Source organism: Alosa pseudoharengus, unplaced genomic scaffold (genome assembly GCF_046254945.1).
Source record: "Alosa pseudoharengus isolate Yale_2024_CS ecotype anadromous, Long Island Sound unplaced genomic scaffold, YU_APseudo_1.1 YU_APseudo_1.1_scf_3, whole genome shotgun sequence".
Lineage (NCBI taxonomy): Eukaryota > Metazoa > Chordata > Actinopteri > Clupeiformes > Clupeidae > Alosa > Alosa pseudoharengus.
Genome location: NW_027468718.1, coordinates 42,721,717 through 42,742,856, shown reverse-complemented (window position 1 = coordinate 42,742,856; position 21,140 = coordinate 42,721,717). Strand labels below are relative to the sequence as shown.

At 41.7% G+C, this 21,140-nt stretch overlaps 1 protein-coding gene across 1 annotated transcript; it reads right to left on the bottom strand.

The window, feature by feature from the left end:
• Positions 1 to 6,198: 6,198 nt before the first annotated feature.
• Positions 6,199 to 18,889, bottom strand: gpr39 (G protein-coupled receptor 39). The gene is made up of 2 exons (XM_076264340.1): positions 17,627 to 18,889; positions 6,199 to 6,843 (listed from the first exon to the last, which is right to left on the bottom strand). The coding sequence occupies exons 1-2, from the start codon at positions 18,372 to 18,374 to the stop codon at positions 6,356 to 6,358; spliced, it is 1,236 nt and encodes a 411-aa protein (XP_076120455.1). The 5' UTR covers positions 18,375 to 18,889; the 3' UTR covers positions 6,199 to 6,355.
• Positions 18,890 to 21,140: the final 2,251 nt, after the last annotated feature.

The following is a 21,140-nucleotide window of genomic DNA, read 5'->3' as shown; positions in this document are numbered from 1 at the left end:
GCTTTCAGACACAAAAAGACGGCAAAAAGACGTCCCCTCTTCCCGCAAATTTAGCGTGATCTCTGTGTGAAAAGGCCTAATGTCATGAAAGTGAGGTGTCATTATGGGATGTCTGTCGCTGTTCAAGTGCTGAAATTTTGCAATTTCACAAATACATACTATATTTTCAAAGGGCCAAAAAGGCCATTTTCCAGCATAGAATTTCACAAGTGGGGTGTCATTGGAAAGAGGAGAGAGTGTAGTTTCAGAATATGGTGAAAGCCCTTGCAAAATCCTTCGTGGGATATCTGTCGCTGTTCAAGTGCTGAAAATCTGCAATTTCACAAATACATACTATATTTTCAAAGGGCAAAAAAGGCCATTTTCCACCATAGAATTTCACAAATGGGGTGTCATTGGAAAGAGGAGAGAGTGTAGTTTCAGAATGTGGTGAAAGACCCCTTGTAATATCCTTCATGGGATATCTGTCGCTGTTCAAGTGCTGAAATTCTGCAATTTCCCAAACTATATTTTCAAAGGGCAAAAAAGGCCATTTTCCACCATAGAATGTCACAAGTGGGGTGTCATTGGAAAGAGGAGAGTGTGTAGTTTCAGAATGTGGTGAAAGATCCCTTGCAAAATCCTTCCTGTGATGAGTGTGGCTGTTCTAGTGCTGAAATTCTGCAATTTCACAAATACATACTATATTTTCAAAGGGCAAAAAGGCCATTTTCCACCATAGAATTTCACAAGTGGGGTGTGGGATGGAGTCCACAGAAAAAAGATACAGGTTTTTGAACGTCTGTGAACAATGCCTGTTCATCTGCAACAGGCACATGCCTGTGTTATCGCGGATTTGCGGTCAACACTGACCCCTTGTGGTAGAAAATTGCAATATTTAAGGTGGAATGGAAAATGAACTCCCCAGCGATCTGAAAGTGGTGCTAACTTCAGCCTTGTTGTTTTCGTGACGTTACATAGAAATCCATGTATTCTAGGCTATTCTTTTTTCATTTTCATATTTCATATTGCATTCATTTTTTTGGAGTTGTGCATTGATATATCCATGTTCTTGGTTCAGTCTAGACTCTTTATGCATAGGCTATTAAAGTTAGAGTTCATCACCAATGGGGCTACAAACGTGTTATGTCCGTGCATGTGAAGTTATATGTGTGTTGCGAGCACATGCATGCGCGTGCATGCGCGTCCCCGTGTGGGCCGCTGGTTGGTGAAAATGCCAGGGCCGTTTTTTAATCCCAGTCCGTCACTGGATATTCGTGTACATGTCACTACCCACCCAGATAGCAATTTCCTTTGGCCTGGGTGAACCTATAACGAACCTGTTGATGCGCCACCCTCTACCTATCTACTAATCACAAAGTCGTGTTTTGGCATCCGGGTTAGCAACCTCGAGTCAGGGGGGAGGGGGAGGGGATACACCGCTCTACAGTAATTTGAAAGTGATTGCAGTACCAGTTTTGGCCACAATCTTACATATGGTTCCTTTAACCCTTAGAACCCTAAGCTGTTTTTAGGGCATTTTCACTACCTTTATTCATAAGGATTTATTCTGGTCATTGTAAGTGCCACACACATATATTATATATTGTTTTTTTTGTTGTAGGCTATTCAGATCTGCCATCATTTCATGTATTAATACTAGCATTGATTTTATTTAGATTTTTAAAGAATTAAAATATAAAAAGTGTATTATAAAAATTCTTATATTTCAACATGTATCTCACCACAGCAAGCTCACAGCTCTACATGCATTTCATGTGTGTGTAGGGCAGACTGTCCTGAATCGGGCAATATAATTGCCATGTTGGAGGGATACTCTGGGGCTGAGCAATTTACAGAAATATTTGCTGTGTGATTTACGGAAATAAATGCCATTTTTTATTTAGTGATGAAAAATGACCTTTCTGCGCTCCATATCTGTGACACGAACTGATCTGACCTGACTTGACCCGAGGTTGCGTGTTAGCCTGCGTGCCTGTGTGTATGCAGTCATAATAATTCTCAACTCTTTACTGCATTGCCATGAACAAAGTAAAGGCAAAAAAGGTGTTTATTTGTTGAACAAATTGGGATGCAATGTGAGCCTTTTATTGGATGCCTAGCAGGAATTTGCTAGGATCTCAAAACCGGAATATGAACATGCTTTGCCATAGAGAAACACATGATAGCATTGGATTATAAACATGCTTTGCCACAAGAACAGACAAAAACGTGGGGTAAGTCCAGCTATATGAAGTTATTATTTTGCTGTCACTTCGTCTGTTTTATAACCCAGAAGGATGTACTTGGTATCAAATGATAGCTCTGAGTCTCCTCTTTCATCTGACATGCGTGGCATATCTATGCGAGCGGGTCCGCGAGTAATTCAAACGAGAGTAATGAGTGTGCAGCGTTGGTTTGTGTACATGACGTTATTATTTTGCAGTCACTTCATCTGGTTTTATCAGCCAGAAGGATCGATAAACATGGTACCAATGGATAGCCCTGTGCCCCCTCTTTCATCTGATATGCTTGCCATATCGATGCGATCACGGGTTCGCGAGTAATTCAAACTAGAGTAATGTGTGTGCCGGTGAATGCAGAGAAGTATAGACTGTAAATATGATGCAATTTGATTTAATTTCATGATTTTTTTTTCATTTTCATACTTGATCGTACAGGGGCTTTCTAGCCTCACGTCAACAGCGCTGCATCACCCATATAGCCTACATTAAAACAACCAGCGGATGGTGGGCGGGTGCGGTTTTGAAAATTGGTCAAAAAACTTTGGTCCTGATGGATGATAAGTTTTGCTATGCAGTTATGGTTGAAATAATAGCCCATCAGCGCATCTCTAGTGTGTGTGCCTCTCTCTCGCTCAGAGGGGAGGGAGAGGCTGAGGGTCGATCCAGCATGGATTCTAAACTCTGTGGTGGATAGGATCTACAATTAGGTGTTAACAATACTATTACGCTAGGTTGAAGTACTCCCAAGTGCTATTGTGCCACACATTGTAGTTCTCCGGTTTATTCGCTTGGAAAATCGCCACTTCATGTTGCGTGGCCGTAGCATTTCTATCAACTACTCGTGCAACTGTATTTAAGTCGGGAAAACGTGGATGTTTTTGATTACTTCTACGCTTAGTTACCGTCAAAGCCCGCTAGCATAGCAACATGCTAACACAGTCCAGCCGCGCACCAGAGCGTTTGAGTGCACGTACCGACACGGGAGAGGTATGACTCAACTCGTGAAAGTTAAGGTAAGAACATATATTACTACTGACATTGGGTGGCGTGTTCCTTTAACGTTCAGTGGACTCAATCATAAACCCAGCCTCTGGAAATGCGGTGGTCAGGGGCGGAGCTACGTGGTGGCCAGGGGGGGCCACGGCCACCACTGGTCAAAGCTTGGCCACCCTGCTGGCCCCCCCAGCTCCGTTCAGTGAAAAGTTAAAAAAAAAGATTGCTGCCGTTTTCAACGGTACTTTGAAAGGAAGTGTAGCCTACGGTTCTAATCAAATCGTGAGTAGGCCTAGTGCAGCAGCAGCAGGGGACAATTCAAGTCATCTGTTAAAAACACTTGACAGTAGACTACTACTTACTTAACCTCAGTGACAACAGGTGAGTTGATGATGACTTGGAACATTAATGTTAATAAAATGTTAAAATGTGACACGAATCATAGCAAAGTGAGCTGCGTTGGGCTGTTCTTGTTAGGTAGGCTCTGACATTGACGTGTGAGGCTGATCAAAAATAAGCGGATGCCCGCGGTAACGCTGTTACAAACATATTTGGATAATATTCGGGTGAAATGCAAGCATATTAGGCACATATCTCCGGATGGCTCCAATAAAAGTAGGCTAATAGTGTCTAGCCTAGGCTAGGCCTACTTTATAAAAACATAATTTGCTGACTGCGTGTGGTTCTTGCCATAGCTGGTCAGGCAGAGCAGGCTGCTGCGTTGCCTGAGTTCTTTGTTAGCCTACATTGCTCCGGTAATTGCAACGAGATGAAACCTTAACTGCGTGACAGAGCAGAAGTGGGGCTTTCCAACGAGACTAAACACTTGTCTGTGCGATCAAGTATGAAAATACAAAAAAATCATGAAATTAAATCAAATTGCATCATATGTAGTTCACCTGCGCACCCACACTCTCGTTTGAATTAGGCTACTCGCGAACCCGTGATCGCATAGATATGGCATATCAGAAGAAAGAGGAGGCACAGGGCTATCCATTGGTACCAAGTATATCAATCCTTCTGGGCTTTAAAAACAGACAACGTGACTGAAAAATAACATCATGTACAAAAACCAACGCTGCACAGCCATTACTCTCGTTTGAATTAGGCCCTACTCACGAACCCGTGATCGGATAGATATGCCACGCATGTCAGATGAAAGAGGAGACACAGAGCTACCATTTGATACCAAGTACATCCTTCTGGGTTATAAAACAGACGAAGTGACATCAAAATAATAACTTCATATAGCTCGACTTACTTACCCCACGTTTTTGTGTGTTGTTGTGGTGGCAAAGCATGTTAATAATCCAACGCTATAATGTGTTTCTCTATGGCATAGCATGTTCATAATCCGGTTTTGAGATCCTAGCAAATTCCTACATGGCATCCAATTCAAGACTCACATTGCATCCCAATTTATTCGACAAAGAAACACCTTTTTCCCTTCACTTTGTTCATGGCTCATTGTTCTTGTTTGTGTATGGCACTTACAATGACCAGGATAAATGCTTCTAACTAAAGGTAGTGAAAAAGCCCTTAAAACAGTCTAGGGTTCTAAGGGTTAATGTCTTAATTCAGAGCCATGTTACTTACAGCCAAGTACTTGGAGTAAAAGAAATATAGTTTTGCCATCAGTATAAGATTAAATATCTGCATACCATATTTGTAGTATTTATTATTGTTCTTTGAGTTAACATCATTTGAATATGACTGATTAAGTAAGGTGCATTATCATAATGTACTTTTTATAGCATTGGCCTATTTATGGAAAATGTGTTGGAGTGGACAACAAACTGTTCAGGTTGTCTGTGAATGGACCTGTGTATCAGTGTTGGCTTTACACAATTTATTGCCATTATTAAAACAGGGTATCCTAATCTTCAAAACTTTTGAGTAGTTTTCATATTGTAGTTTTGATTCCCAAGTGCCACCCCAATAAAAAGTCTGGACCCAGCTGGCCCCCCCTATAAAATAATCCTGGCTACGCCCCTGGCGGTGGTCTTCTTCTGCTCTTTTCAACGGATGCGTTGCCAGTTGGCGGGAGTACGGAACAACGTAAATTAAACAAGCTTTTTGTTTGTTGAGTGTTTGTACTTGAGAAGATCGACTGGGATAACTTAATAATGTATGTAAATGAAAAAACACAATTTTATTGTAATTTGAACAAATGCAGATTAATTTCAAACAATATATTTTCATGTAAAGATACAAACTGATTTTTATTGTTAATTTCACAGATTTCATTTATGTTATATCTACACATGCTCAGAAACACTTTTTTCAGTGTACATTTGCCTAAATAAAAGACAAATAGGAAGTATTTTGGATTTGGTTCTCTTTTGACGCTTCAAGGTAGATCTTCCCTTGGCTCAGGGATCTTGGGCTCAAAAGGGTTGTGTCCACTGTCCTAGATTATGTTCTGACCATGTAGCCATAGGGTCATTGTTCACAACTGTCATGCGGCGTATCTGTTCTGCATTTCACATTAGGAGGAAGTGCAGTGTGCTGTGTGCCTCGAAACAACATGCTCTACAACTTCAACTTCCAAACCACATGCTTTATAGGCCACGTTAATGTACTTTTTTGTAGCAGATTAATGAAGAACAAATCCTCCTAAGAGAGTGAGATTGCTCTCACCCTTCTGGTTCCCAGAGTAAGAATTGTGACACAGAACTCTTTGTGTCAAAATCAATATCACTATCGCCTGCTGTGCCATGTCAACATTTCACAGTCATGAGTAATCAGACGACAAGAGCCAACCTTCCCTGAGAAGAATGGTTTTAAAGTGAGAGAGGGAGATGCCCATTACACCTGTCCCTGCTCGTCTGTCCAGCCCCTCTGGACAACTATCTAAATGGAATGGAAAACATGCTTTAATATAACTACTAATAGCAGCCATCACTGGTAATATAGGCCTATCCCCTCTTTAGTAGCCTAGTAGGCCTAGTCAACAAAGAACAAATGGAAAATAATGAGATCACAATAGAAACTATATCTTTAATCAAAACTCCACATTAATATAACTGTATAATAGAACACCATCAAACATCTTAATAGACAAAAACAGAAATGTTAAACACTGTCCACACAACGTGTGCGACAATATGACAAGTTCATGTTTTGTTCACTTTGCTTTAGATCTCACTTTCCCACTTGCCTAAATGTGTAGCTCCATTATCCAATTCAATACACTCTTGGTCTGATAAGCATGCAGAGCTCGTTACAACGACACCACTGTCATTCTGTTGTGTGTTGCATGGCTCCTCTTCCTTAGGTCTTCCATCTTGTGAAGAATTATTTTGGCGCCGCGACTTTGGCACAAGGGGATGCATTGAGAACTTGGGTGTCCAGGGTGTTGACAGAGCCCTGCGGTTCACATGTTCCACGGTAGGGCGACACAGGAGCACCTGGAGAAATGTCGCACGAAACTGCTTCGACGACAGGTTGTAGAGAAAAGGGTTGACCACGGAGCTAAGGTAGAAGAAGGTGTCGGCTACCGGATGCAGAGTGGCGTAGCTACGTAAATAATCCATTGTCCAGGCTTTTTTCGGGCGGGCCACGGTCATGAGGCGTCGAACCTGGTTTGGGAACCAACAGATGACCAATGCTAAGACTATCAAGCCTGTAACCAAGTGAAAAGAGAAAGAAAGATGGAGAGGGTGGGTGAGAGTGGGGGTAGAGACAAGTTATCATAGGTTGTCACTTTATATAGGCCTAGTGACAGGTGTTGGTTACATCATCAAGACCATGGAGCTCTACTACTGATTTTCAGCATATTTAGAATTACTATTAATGGTCAAAATAGTATCACATAAAGACCCTTTTGCAGTGTTCAACAATATTCCAAATGCTAAAACACCATGCCACTGCTAGGCCTACTGCATTGTTGTTGAACGTCTATTGTTTCTCTTTTAGACAAAGCATGACACATTCAAAGATCAACAAAAGTAGGCTACACAGTTATTGAATGTGTGATTGTGCACAGCACACTACAGTTACCAAGTAGTTATGCTGACATAGTTTGCATGGTTTATTTGCTTTCAGAGCAGTATAGGCTACTTTAACAGACCATATGGACAAGGGGGGTGCAATTTTAAATGCATTGTCTCAACTGTTTATGCTAGATGTTTATTGGGCCATTAAACACACATCTTAAACAATAACAAATCATTAACATTAACTTTAATAACTCTTTTTCAAAAACACGTTTTTCAAGTCTGCACTGGTCCAGCCGCACGCATTGGTTCTAACAAGATAAGATATCTTTATCTCCTGCATGTCCGGGTGACGGTTCTCTTCAGAGCCTGCTGCCTAACAACCCTCTCAGTGGTGACGTGCTTGCTTACTGTTATTGAAGTTTTTATTTTAAAGTCGATCTAAAAAGCTGTTGATCAGTTTTTGTTTATGGTATAAAATATCCATATAGATAGAGGAAGTTATATATAGTATCAAATGCAGAGTTTGGTTCCAAAACACTATATCCTCCATTTTAATGATTTTTCAAAAATCATTTATTATAGTGGATGGAATCCACTATCTTGAAATCTCCTGGCTTCTTATAACCTTTTTTTCTTTTTACCTTTTCAAGAATTAATGCGACTCTAACCGCTTAACGTACAGACATGTTGAAATAACCGTTCTGAAGGTCTGGAGTGGGGCAAGAGTAGCCTGGCGGGCCATCCTATATCATTGAAATGTATAGTCTGGAATCGAATCATTCACCTGCTTAATCCAAGGGGCGGGCGGAGAATTGTCTTTCAAACTGCCTAGGCATGCAATAGGCCAGCGCTACGACCATATCCGTATCCGGTCGGCAAAACGGCAAATACATCCTTCTTCGAAAGGAATGACTTCAGTGCATTGTGTTGCTCTACTTTCAAAGAAAAGCACAAGTCCAACTCCTCCAAAGTTGACGCCAACGCCGATTCAAACAACCGCTCTTTGTTCGCCATAGTCACCTTCCTTGTTGTTCACCGTCGCAGGATGTCGTTATCCTGTTAAGCCCGCCTTAAGACTCTCTAACGAAATAGAGCGCTGTGATTGGAGAACATCCACGGTGTTAAGCCAATAGAAATTCCTATGGTTCGATACTAGACGTACAGGCTGAGCAAATTAATTTGCCGCCGCTAGGATACGTCTAGATTTCTGGGCTAGGGCAAGAGAGTTATTATTTCAGATTTTTTATAAAGTTTATACTTTTTGAGAAATAGAGGATTAAAAATGGTAAAAAGCTCATTTTTCCCCCTTAAACTTCAAAGGCTGTGATGTCATAATGGACTTGTTAAGCTCCCAGAGAAGTTCCCGGGCTAATTAGAACACTGACACAGGTGTCACCTGTGAAATCAACCGTCTCAGCTTCTAATGCATACAATCTGGTGCTCCCTAAAACTACACATCCCGTAATTAACTTGTGCGCAGTAGCGTTCTCCTTGCCTCATTTATTCCTACCGATTCTACAGGCACTGCTGCTGTCAAGCATCCTCTTGAAGAAAGTTTACGTTCTTGTTGTCTGGTTCGTCCAACAAACGACGACGAAACGGACGTTTTCCTACCACACCCAATGTAAGTTACAATTATTTGTGTTTTGTATTTGAATGGAGTGTGTGAAGTCTGTTTAAAACAACTCGGTTAATCAAGTAAGCAAGCAAGCTGGCGTTAGTTTTAAACTTGTAGCTTAGCAACATAGTAAGTTCATGTTTCTAGGTTCGCGGTTGTGTGCAGTGGAGGCGGTAGCAGCTAGCTAAGCACTCAATTTGCCAGCCAGCCGCCTTTTGTTTCGATAGCTGGCCTGACGAGTGAAATGGCAAACAATCACTGGCTGAAACTTAGCCTTCATTTTGAACTACGTTTGTATGAGTGGCTCAATGAGTTAAATCTCCAGTTACAAGGCTAAGGCAAGCACCTACCTCACCTAGAAGATCTAAGATTACTGCATTCACCAAAAAACTTGAGGTATGGGACAGGCGCCTCGATCACGACAGTATTATGCCTTTGAGAATCTGAGTGAAACGTCTGATTCGGGAGCCACTGTAGGCCTACAGTACATCACATCCCTGCAAAGTTTATTTCAAAAATATTTCCCAATATTTCCGGGATTCATTTAATGCAGCATGTTGGTATTTCATTGAATATATTGTACAATGCTGTAAAATATTGGCCTATGCTTCCTAATATATTGCTGGAAAACAGAAATATGTGTGTTTAATTTACAATGGCACATTATGTATTTATTATATCTGCAGCACCAGCTGATTTTAACTCTGCTGCCGAGGATATATTTGGAACTTGTCATTATTTCAATAAATTTGACAATTTTAAGTTTGACCTACCACATTCTTAGAGCGATGAGGGACAGGTGGGGTTTAAAAAATGCCCCCTTGATCTAAGTGGGGAATGAAAGAGAAAGTTTGAGAACCACTGGCGTAAAATAACTTGATTGTAGGCTTAGCTGTTAGTTTGTTGCTCAGTTGAACATATTTATCTAACAGCCGTCCCCCCCCCCCTTCTATTTCTGTTAGGTGCCGCTTCACTCTGCTACTGAAGGATCAGGCTGACTGCAACTGCTATGGATGGAAGGAAAACACAGTACACGTGAATTTCTAGATGAAGAGTGAATAAATGCACTTGCTTAACTGATAACAAGTTGTCAATGGTTATTTATGCAAGCTTGAGTAGCCTAAACAAGACCTATCTAGGCCTAGCCAAATTTATACTGGCTGTAGATAAAGCAGGATATGAATTTCCCAATATTTTGCCAGATTAGGCTAATAGTGGTTTACTGAGGTTTAATATCAATTAAAATACCACTGAAATCACGTTGATCTTTAGTTTGGTTGTAATTTCAACATTGTTTCAATATTCATTTTAGTGGAAATACCATTGAAATCCCATTGATCTGTAGTTAGAATTTCAACGTTGCTTTAATATTAATGAAGGGTGCAAAAGTGATGTAGAATAAATGTTGCAGTGCGACGTTGATTCAATTATTTTAACGTTGACAAAGTAATTGTTAGCTGGCTGCAGAATGAGCAGTCATTAACACCAACTGAAAGCCCCGTTTTGCAGGTACAGTAGTCTTGCATTGCATACTCTGAATTACATTTTCCAAAGGCCAGCTTTCATGCTTGTGTCACAACTTCAGAACGGCTTGACGCACATGCTTCAAATTTGGTGTGAACATTTGTATGGACTCAATGATGAAGTCAAATGTCAAGGCCAAACCCACCTTGAGTGTGATATCTCAAGAATGCCTGACGCACAAGGTTTTTTGGTACAAGGGTTTGTATGAACCCAAAGATTAAGTGATTCAATGTTTTTTTTTCAGGAATCTCCCCACCAACATTAACCCAGCAGCTTTCCATCCACTATTGTAATTCCTCTGGCATTACATTTCTAGTTTTAATTTTGTTTTCTAGTAATTTCAGTGGAAATGTAATTGGGCATTGTTATTATGACCGCCGCTAGCGAAGCTAGCGAAGCGGTCATATAGGGATTGTCAAAGTTTTTTTTTATTTTTATATTTTTTTTCCCGTCATCTACTTCCTGAAATTTTGGTCAACGATACCTGGGGCACCGAAACACCGGGGCACATGAAATTTGGTGGGTATGTAGCCCCACTAGACTTTTACGGAAAAATTTTGTTTGGTCCCCGGGGGCCACTCCCCCTCTGCGCTGGGCCCCCCGAAACCCAAAAAATGCAGTTTTTCCTAAATAACTACCTGGCTTTGAAAGAAAGTCCCCTCCTATGATGAATGTGAGTAAAGACCTCCCTGATGAACTTAATGCTTTTTATGCTCGCTTTGACATGAAAAACACAGACTATCTTGCACTAGCTGCAGCATGTGAAGCAAATGAGGATGCACCTTTCTGTGTCTCTGAGGTCGATGTGAGCAATGCCTTTAGGAGGGTTAATTGTAGAAAAGCTGCTGGACCGGATGGAATTTCTAACAGGATTTTGAAATCCTGCGCTGCTCAGTTAGCTCCTGTGTTCACTTATATCTTTAACACATCATTGACTCAAGAGACAGTTCCTACTTGCCTCAAGCAGTCTGTTATTGTTCCAGTACCGAAAAACAAAAGTCCATCATGTCTGAATGACTACCGCCCAGTAGCCCTGACGTCTACAGTGATGAAGTGTTTTGAGAAGCTTGTGAAAAACATTATCTGCTCATCCCTCCCTGCCTCCTTCGACCCCCTCCAATTTGCTTACAGAGCCAACAGGTCTACAGAGGATGCCATCTCAAACCTCATGCACACCACCTTAACTCACCTGGAGGAGGGGAATGGGAATTATGTGAGGATGCTGTTCATTGACTTTAGTTCAGCATTCAACACGATAGTACCTCTCACCTTGGTCACAAAGATGAAGGCCTTAGGACTGAACACCACCCTGTGTCACTGGATATTTGACTTCCTCACCAACCGTTCACAAGTGGTTAGAGTGGGGGGTCTGACATCTGACTCATTAACCATCAGCACTGGTGCTCCCCAAGGCTGTGTTTTGAGTCCACTGCTGTACAACATCTACACACATGACTGCAAAGCCAGCAGTAGTCATACCTCCATCATCAAGTTTGCAGATGACACAGTGATCTTGGGCCTGATTAGTAACAACAATGAACAGCTCTACTTGGATCAGGTTGATGAGGTGGCACAGTGGTGTCAATCTAACAGCTTGACACTGAATATCAATAAAACCAAGGAAATGGTAGTGGATTACAGAAGGAAGCAGCAGAACTACAGTTACACCCCACTAATGATCAGCGGGCAACCTGTAGAGAGAGTCACAAGTTTTAAATACCTTGGTGTCCACATTACTGAAGACTTAACATGGACTGTTAACACTCAACATGTTCTGAAGAAGTCCAGACAACGACTCTACTTCCTTCGTCAGCTAAGGAAATTCAAAGTTTCTACATCCATCATGAAGGCCTTCTACACTTCAGCGGTTGAGAGTGTTCTAACTGGTAGCATCATCACCTGGTATGGGAACTCCACAGTTAGAGATTGTAGTACTCTGCAGAGAGTAGTGCGCTCAGCTGAACGTACTATAAGAACTCAACTCCCTGCTCTACAAGAAATCTATTCCAGAAGAGTACTCCTAAGAGCCCAAAAGATTCTGAAGGACTCTTCTCATCCTAACAATGGATTATTCCTACCGCTGAAATCAAGAAGACGCCTATGTAGTCACAAAGCCAGAACTGAGAGACTCAGGAGAAGTTTTTATCCCCAGGCCATCCGAACTCTGAACTCACACTATACTGACTTGCACACATTCACTCCTCAGCACTCTCAAACATTTCCCAACTCTGAACTCACACTATACTGACTTTGCACTCATCCACTCCTCAGCACTCATGACCCCCCCCCCACACACACACACACACACCTACATGACTTTTAGCACTTTTACATCCCTCTCCCTATGCTGCAGACCTTTTATTTATTTTCTTATTCATCACACGTCAAAACACACACACACACACACACACACACACACACACACACACACACACATATCTGACTTTCTCCAACTTTTGCACATCTCTATAGAACTTTTTATTTATTATTTTTGATTTCTCCTCCATCTATCTACCCATGTCCTTGATTGCCTAGCCTTTCTGTCCCCCCCCCCCCCCCCCATCCCCAACACACACACACACAAAAAAACACACTCTTACATCATCACTGTCATCACCTCACATACATACAGCACATACCCCCCCCCCCCCCACATACACAGCACATTGTCTTCAGGATCGATCTTCTCCAACACACATCCTCTACATACTTACAGCATACTGCCCCCACCTACCCACACACACACTACGCACACACACACACACACAGTCACTGCTCCACTCCCCTCCCGCCCACACACACATCTTCACTGTCATCACTCACATACATCATACTTGCAGTACACTGCCCCCCCCCTCTCCCCTACATACACAGCACATTATTTCATCAGGAAGCTTCTCCAACACACATCCCCAACATACTTACAGCACACTGCCCCCGCCCCCCAATACACAGCACATTGTCTCATGAGGAAGCTTCTCCAACACACATATTGCACACTGCCCTCTCCCCACATACACAGCACACTATCCCATCTCCCTTGTCATCCCCCCAACACACACACCAAGACCCTTGGCAGTTGGGTTAGCCCCTTGAGACGTGGATATGCCCAAGGTTTCTTCCTTGGTAAGGGAGTTTTTCCTTGCCCCTGTTGCTCTTGGGTGCTCCTTGTTGGGGCCCCCCCCCCCCCCCCCCCCAATCGCAATCCTCCCCCACCTTTCTTATGCAGCCCTTGCCACTTAATCTACTAAACCCCTCTTCTACTGCACTTTTTACCCCCCCATAAATGCACAAATAGGCTGACACCATACTTAATTTCACTGCATTTCTTACTTCCAGTAACTATATGCATGTGACAATAAACTTCCTTGTATCCTTGTATCCTTGTATCCTTGAACCGTGGCACCGAGGATGAAGACATTTTTATGGTATGTTGGTCTCAAGGGCCCACATCAACCTAGCCCATAATCACTCATTTGTGATTTGCACCCCCCCGGTAAAAAATAAAAATGCAATATCATTCTGCTTTAATCGCCCTTCTCTTCAGTTGAGACGTTCAGAACTGCACCAAATTGTATGTGTATGATTAACCTGACATTCTCTGGGGGTATGCCAAGTTTCGTAGAATTTCATCCATGGGGGGGTCTAAAAAATTAAGTTATGTGTACATTTAGTGACTGTACACTCATTGGCCTGTAGATGGTGGTGCACACATATACACACACACACACACACACACACACACAGGCACGTATACCATCAGTATCGGCAATTAGAACGGCCGATACATAATTACAAATTCTGTAGGATTAAAGGAAACCCAAATATTCATCATAATAATAATTTGGCTGCATTTCCAGTATTGGCGTCACGTAGTCGTTTGTCCACTAGATGGCGCATCGTTGCAGTGAGACGTAATTTTGTTGGAAGTTAATCTAAAGTGGGTTGGAAAGACACTATGCTTCCTACAAGGACAAGACAGTAGGCTACAGTAGTTTACCGCAGAGAACATCTAAGGGTAGGATGATTTCTGCATGACATGTAATTCCCATTTCCTCTTGAAGCCGAAATAAATCTGAGAATGTTTATCGGACATGCTTGTTTTTTACTGCAGGTAGGCTACGTTAATCCTATCAATAGCAGAATGTAGGTAAAATAATGTTACCATTAGCATGGTTGAGTGATGGATAAACCATAAATGCGTTTATAGGCTACCAAGCAAATTGATAACAGCAGTAATTGTATCTTTCGACTGTCATCTCATTTGCTTATGACCATAGCCTAGGCTACTAACAGGAGCTAAGTGAGTTAGCCACAATACGTTCGCTGCGTGATGGTTTTTTTAATGGAAAATATATAGGCTACCTGAAAGATAACCTGTCTATGATGCATCCTAAACACCGGGCTGGGACATTTCTGACATTTTATTGGTCAACGTTCATTCCCAAACACCCATATAGGCTACTTCAATCCTCTATTTTCAAAGGTGATTCAAGTAAGGAAGAGCATGGCTCAAAGTGAAGTAACTGAAACTACATAAATTCGTCAAAGAGAATAATTTGTGTCAACTCGCCGCAATGTAGATTTATTAACGCACCCGTGATGATCTACATCTCCATTTAAACCAGATGTTTTAGAGCGCACGTTGAGATGTATTCAGGGCAGGGCTGTACCTACACATATGTGTTGCACGTGCTACAAAAATCATTCTTTGCGATGAATGATTTAGTACCAACGTTACACCGGTCAGATACAGTTTTGCTTATGGCTATTCCGTGAGACTGAGGCGCTTTTTGTTTGTTCGAAGTGCGTGTTTAAGGTGTGAGAGGGGAGTCGATGTGCTTTGATTCCAGCTTGGTAGTTGTAGTCTATGCGATTAAAAAACACGTGTGTGTGAAGTATCCAAACAATGATAACGCTTTCATTATGGCTGCTTTAGCCACAGACCTTGAGCTAGGCCTACTGTACAGTGGGTTGGGTTCCATTTAGAAGTGTCCACTTCATTCGCCCTTTCGGTGATTCAGCTACTTGAAATGTATTACTACTGATATGCAAAACTATTAACTTTTCGCAAAGAGGTGGCAGCTTGATACTGTAAGGTGTAAGCCATTGGTTCCAAAGGAGATTTTATTTGGGTCGCCAGCATAGCCTAGTGACAATTTGTGTTGTGTAATAGGCCTAGCATAGGGCCTACCTTATATAGCTTATAGTTTGTTAACAGTCACGGTTTTGTCATAACTCCCTCTATGCATTTTTGCATTTACAATAGCTCTGAAACCGGGGGGCGAACACATCGCAGGGGGGGGGCGCCAGTGCGTGGATATCTCAATCGCAAAATTAAACAATATTTCTATCAGGCGCCTACCATGGACTAGGCTGGGTGAAAATCAAAAGATTGCGTCAAAAGATTGAGCTTGGTCTGGCGAAAGCCAGACTAACTATGGACCTCATAGTTGCAAAATGCAAGGGAACATGAATCAGCATATTATTTGCACAAACAATAATGGACAGTAGCTCTTCAACTTTGCCCGTTAAAATGTGTATGAACAGTCTCGCAACGCATTTCATGAAGGCCCTTTTGGACATGTCAGTTATTTGCACCACTGGGTAAAACGGCATTTTGTTTTAGACTACTGGTATTTAATTTGTGCATTGACAATAAAGCTGAATATCATATGAACTAGATGACTAAACTTATGCATATGTAGAAGAAGACACATTTACAAAAATCCGTGACATGACCTCTCTTCTTGATAGCTGTTGAAAACTGCATGGAACTGACAGGGATTGTTTTGTTTAATAATAAATAAATAAATACATTATGCTGCTACCTTCTGCTTTTCCCAAATACAATGTAGCCTACAGGTGTACCTTTCATCAGTCTAGTTGCAATGGATGGACTGTGATGAACTGCCCTACTTGTGATTGTTTAGAGATTTTAAAGGTTTTATAACAATGCTGCAAATTTTTTGGCCCAGAAACAAATCTATTCACCTTTGCAGTGCCAGTAGGCTACTTTGTGTGCGGAATGTGTGCACACACACATTCCAAACAAGTACACAAAAGTTTCAAGAGTGGGGGATGGAGTAGAAGATGGAGACAAATTCATTAATATGATTTATTTTCGCGGAATGGATGTACAGGACTGAGCGGCGGTCATATTTTGTACCGCTATGCGGTACATCTAGTTTGATTTACCTTTACTCAATCAAATCAACAGAACTTCAATTGTATTAATATTAGGCAAAATACACAATTAAATAATATGACTTATTAATGTTTTCAAAAATGGATTTATAGCGTTTTGGAAGCAAACTCTTAAAATATAGGAAGTTATAAGTGACAAAAGATAGGCTATTTAACCAGTAACTTTGGTTGATGGCCACTAATGCCATTTTTGGCAACTTGCTGGGAAATGCTTTACATGGAAAAGGACAACACAAATCTACATCCACTGTGGTGGTTACTGCAAACAACCTCCCATATAGCAGATAACAAGACAACATGTCTGCCAGGTAACAGCAAAGTATATGCAATACCCATTAAGTAGGGAGTTAAGAATCACAATAATTTATATGATCATGCGATACAGGTTTAGGGCAATATGGCAATCACCAAACATTATATAGTACGGCTGCTCGATTATGGCAAAAATCACGATTATTTTGAGATTGAGATTGCGAAATTAAACACGATTACTCAGTGATTTTGGAACCATCATCCATTTTTCACATTTTTAAATATTATCCAAAATATAATCTTAAGACAAAAGGAGAGCATTGTTATAAAACTGAATGTAGGAAATGAATACTAATATTTCGATTATGTTGTTTTCATAATCGTTGGAAGTAATAATCACGATCGATTAATTTGATTAATCGCACAATTCTAACTCAGATAGCATTTTCCCATTTTTGAGTCCTAGAGGTAAAACTCTTCCCTCAGGAGTCAAAATAATTCCTGCTCTACAAATGATGACCCTAGGCCACCCAGCTCATCACTGAACAGTAGGTGAATGTTGAGTAGACACAAAGCAGGCAATCTTTAAGAAGAATCAACATTACTTGACTAATGTGTACTGTTTGGAGTGCTTCGGACAGATTGTGGCAGTGACATCAGGGAGTCAGGCTCTGTCTTAAAATAGAAAACATCAGAGCTGGACAGAAACTGCTAACTGCTGCTTCTTTCGTGGTCTTTCCTCTCTTTCCCTCACACTAAATTGTTCACTGTCATTGGCTGTTGAAAGAAAAAGTGTTTTCCAGAGCCTCAGACAATAACATCCATAAATCCAAGGGTTGAAGAACATACCCAGAGAGTATACATACCCAGAAAGATGATGGTCTGCTTCCTGGCGGCTTTGACCTGTGCACTCTCAGTCTTGGACACGTTCCCCGCTGCCTCCTTGATCACCTTGATCATGCTCCGGCACATGAACGCCACCAAGGCCAGCACCACGACATACACCACAAATGCCACAGAGATGCTGGCCTTGTACATGACCCAGTGCTCCGACAGGTTGGTGCAGAAGGTCAGGTTCTGAGCGGGCAGGCCGTCCTTCTCACGGATGTGCCCCTGCATTCCTGTGGCCACAAGCAGCGGCAGGGCCACCAGCACCGAGGTCAGCCACGCGAAGAGGATGAGAAAGCCTGTGCGCCTCTCGGACAGCGACTTGTACCGGAATGGGTAGCAGATGGCCATGAAGCGCTCGAAGCTCATCGTGGCCACGTTCAGGAGGGTGGCGTAGCTGCATGTCTCGAACAGAAAGTTGTAGATCTTGCAGAAGGCGTCCCCCGACGCGGACACGAAGGGGTACCAGGTGGCACTGTAGAGCTCGACCGGCATACCGATGAGCAGAACCAGCAGGTCCGAACTCGCCAGGCTCACCATGTGGTCTGTCACGTTTTTCTGCAGGTACCCTTTGCGTCTTAGAACATTTGCGGTGCGAATGGTGACGCTGTTGCCAATAATGCCCAGTATTAAGATGACACTGTAGAGCACTGTAAGGAAGACCTTCACAGAAAAGGAAGGCTCAAGCACTTTCCAATCCTTCTCCTCCTCATCCATGATCTCCATGAGGTATACAATGGGGGAACAAACAACTAATAATTATTACAACCCCTCAAGGCTAGTCCACTGTGAAAGACTAAAGATGCAGGTCACCTCGGAAAGCTATGGGTTCCAGCAGAACTCAACAGGAAATAAGTAAGGACAATGTGGCTGCGACACTACTGACGCCTCAATCAACCACACAGGAAGCTACAAATAGGTGTAACTGAAGTCAAACAAAGGTCAAACTCACGTCTACCCAGACTTTATTGGCCGCCCCAGCTGTGTAGCCCCCCAAAATCCACTAACACAAATCACGGTCCGTCCCCATGTTAAGGCAGCCATGACTCCTCTGGCTCTGATTCATTCTTCTATCGCAGTCTGTGCTGGTTAATCATCTATCCGGCCCAGGGACCAGAGGCCGCACTGTGCTGATATCGCCCAGGCTCTGAACACTGAACTTTCCGTGGGCTCTTCCTCCAGCTAAAAGGTGCAGGCTGCCTGCGTTGAGTTGACTTGAGCGTGGGAGGGTGGAGCTCCGACGTCACTTGACTTATGATCTAAACAGAGGTGTGGCGTACGTGCCCAGAACTCAAAGAGTGGGTGAGAGACAGAGGCACGGTCTCTACGGTATCACTCTGTGCAGCTGTAAAAGACTGATACAAGACCGATACGATCAAATTGTGTTGCACAATGTGTGCATCCGTGCCTGTGCATGCATACTTAGATGGCCTTGTACTGGTAATCTTATTTGCGTAAAATGTAATTTCTTGTTCTAATTAAGACTTGGTGGTTCCAGTGTTGCATAAAAATAACTTCACTTCTAATATACTTCTGAAAGTGTGTTCATCTATCAAATTCACTACAGCTCGCATCTATGAAACACAATTTGTAAAAACTGATGTGTTTATAAAATACAAACTAGATAGACACATTCACTTACAGCAGAAAAAGTAATTAAAAGTATATAATATAAAAACACAACTAAGCAATAAGGACAGTAGAAGATAAAGAATATACTAAATATACTAAAATACTAATTATACTAACTAACACTTAATCTAAATCAATTCTAAAAACAGTATCCACATAGTGGTGATTAATCAATCAAGAGGCGCTTGCAATGACTGAGGCAGGGACTGAGCCTGTGATTCTCTAAGGTAAGGTGCTCTGTGTGCGTGAGTGTCACGGTGATAGTGCAATGGTGATAGTGGTCATGGTGATAGTGCAAATGAGTAAGTCCAACAGTGCAACAGTGCAAGAATAAAGTCTATATATCTATATAACTATTTTAAGATATATAACTATTTTATTTTAACTAAAAGGACCATCTATGCAATCTATGAAAAACTTTATTAACCACACAGACCATGTTATCAAAGCACCTATTAGGCCTATACTGTAGTATATAAGGAATTATAAGGAAATAACTACAAAACCACTGAGGGGAAGTTTAATATATGAGTCATTGTCAGAGTACACAGAGCTGAAATATGTTTAGCAATTAAAGAAAGGTTATTCATTCATTATGAAACATTTAACATGCTGATTCTGAGCATATTATGAAAGGATAATAGCACATAAATGCTGTATAGACCAGGCATTTTACTTTTCATCTGCACAATTCACAACCTGTATTTTATCATTTAATAACAGAGAATGGAGAGAGGGTGGAGAGAATCAAAAATAGAGGAGACACACAAACAACACAGCCCATAGAAACCCCGATGATGGAGTCTTCTTTAAACAAACTTTTCGAGTTGACTGTGAGGAGATGCGTTGATAATTTCATCATGTCAACAGTTTATCGTGGATTTGTCCCAGACTGAATTTTTGTCTGTTGAGCTACACGTCAAGATCATAAACAACTTTCAGTCAGTCAATATTGTTCCTTAAATGGAAGACATTTTGTCTGTAACACCAATGAAGTCATGTCTCAGTACCATTTTATGGCATAGAGAATATTGAAAGCTGTGTGCAATAGAGAACTATTGCAATTAAGGCAGTGGCAGGGCCGTAGTCACCATAGACATTGAGGGGGACGTGTCCCCCCCAATATTCAAATATGACCAAAATGTCCCCCCCAATATACGGACATAGAAAAATAAAGAAAGAATAAAGCGCTATACTAGCCCTACAGGAAACCAACACGCATCTGAAATGTAATGAGACGTAAATAACGCACAAATTAGTGACCTATGGTCCCAGAGTAGCCTACACCCCTGAGTGGTTTGTCCTGGTGATTTTCCGTTTTTCGTTAGTGGCGTGCGCTATCAAAAGCTTCCATTTACTGCACCCTACTGCGGTGAGGTAGGGCTGTCAACAATATCGCAAAAGCTACCGGTACAATTTTCACAAAACTTCTTGGAAAGATGTAGCACAGGCTAAGGAAATCCCATACATGTTTGGAGCCGATCAGACTGAAAGGGAACATTTTCCATATTGTAGCCTATTCTCGCAATGATAGCGAAAGTGAAACCTTTTTATTTTAAATGATGAATTTGTGCAAGCCTGTGTCATTTCTTTCACGTCATTTAAACATAAATAATGCATTCATATGCTAGTAGTAATGCCAGAAATTACCGTATAGGCCTCTTAGAAATGATTGTTGCATCTCGCGGACAATAACCAAAGAAAGGAATTTGCACCTCCATTCTCCAATTAAAGGCTGTAGTAGGCCTAGTGTTGGCACAAAACGTCATTTCTGTCAGAAGCCAGTCTATAATGCATACAGGGGTAACATGAGGTGAGTCAGACAGAAGAGGGGCCTGTCTTTGTAGCCTATTCCTGAAT

Excerpts from the sequence above, each read along its gene's own strand:
- gpr39 (XM_076264340.1), bottom strand. The coding sequence starts at position 18,374 with ATGGAGATCATGGATGAGGAGGAGAAGGATTGGAAAGTGCTTGAGCCT. Across the intron at positions 6,844-17,626 it reads GCAGACCATCATCTTTCTGG|GCTTGATAGTCTTAGCATTG; the intron begins GTATGTATACTC and ends ACTTGGTTACAG.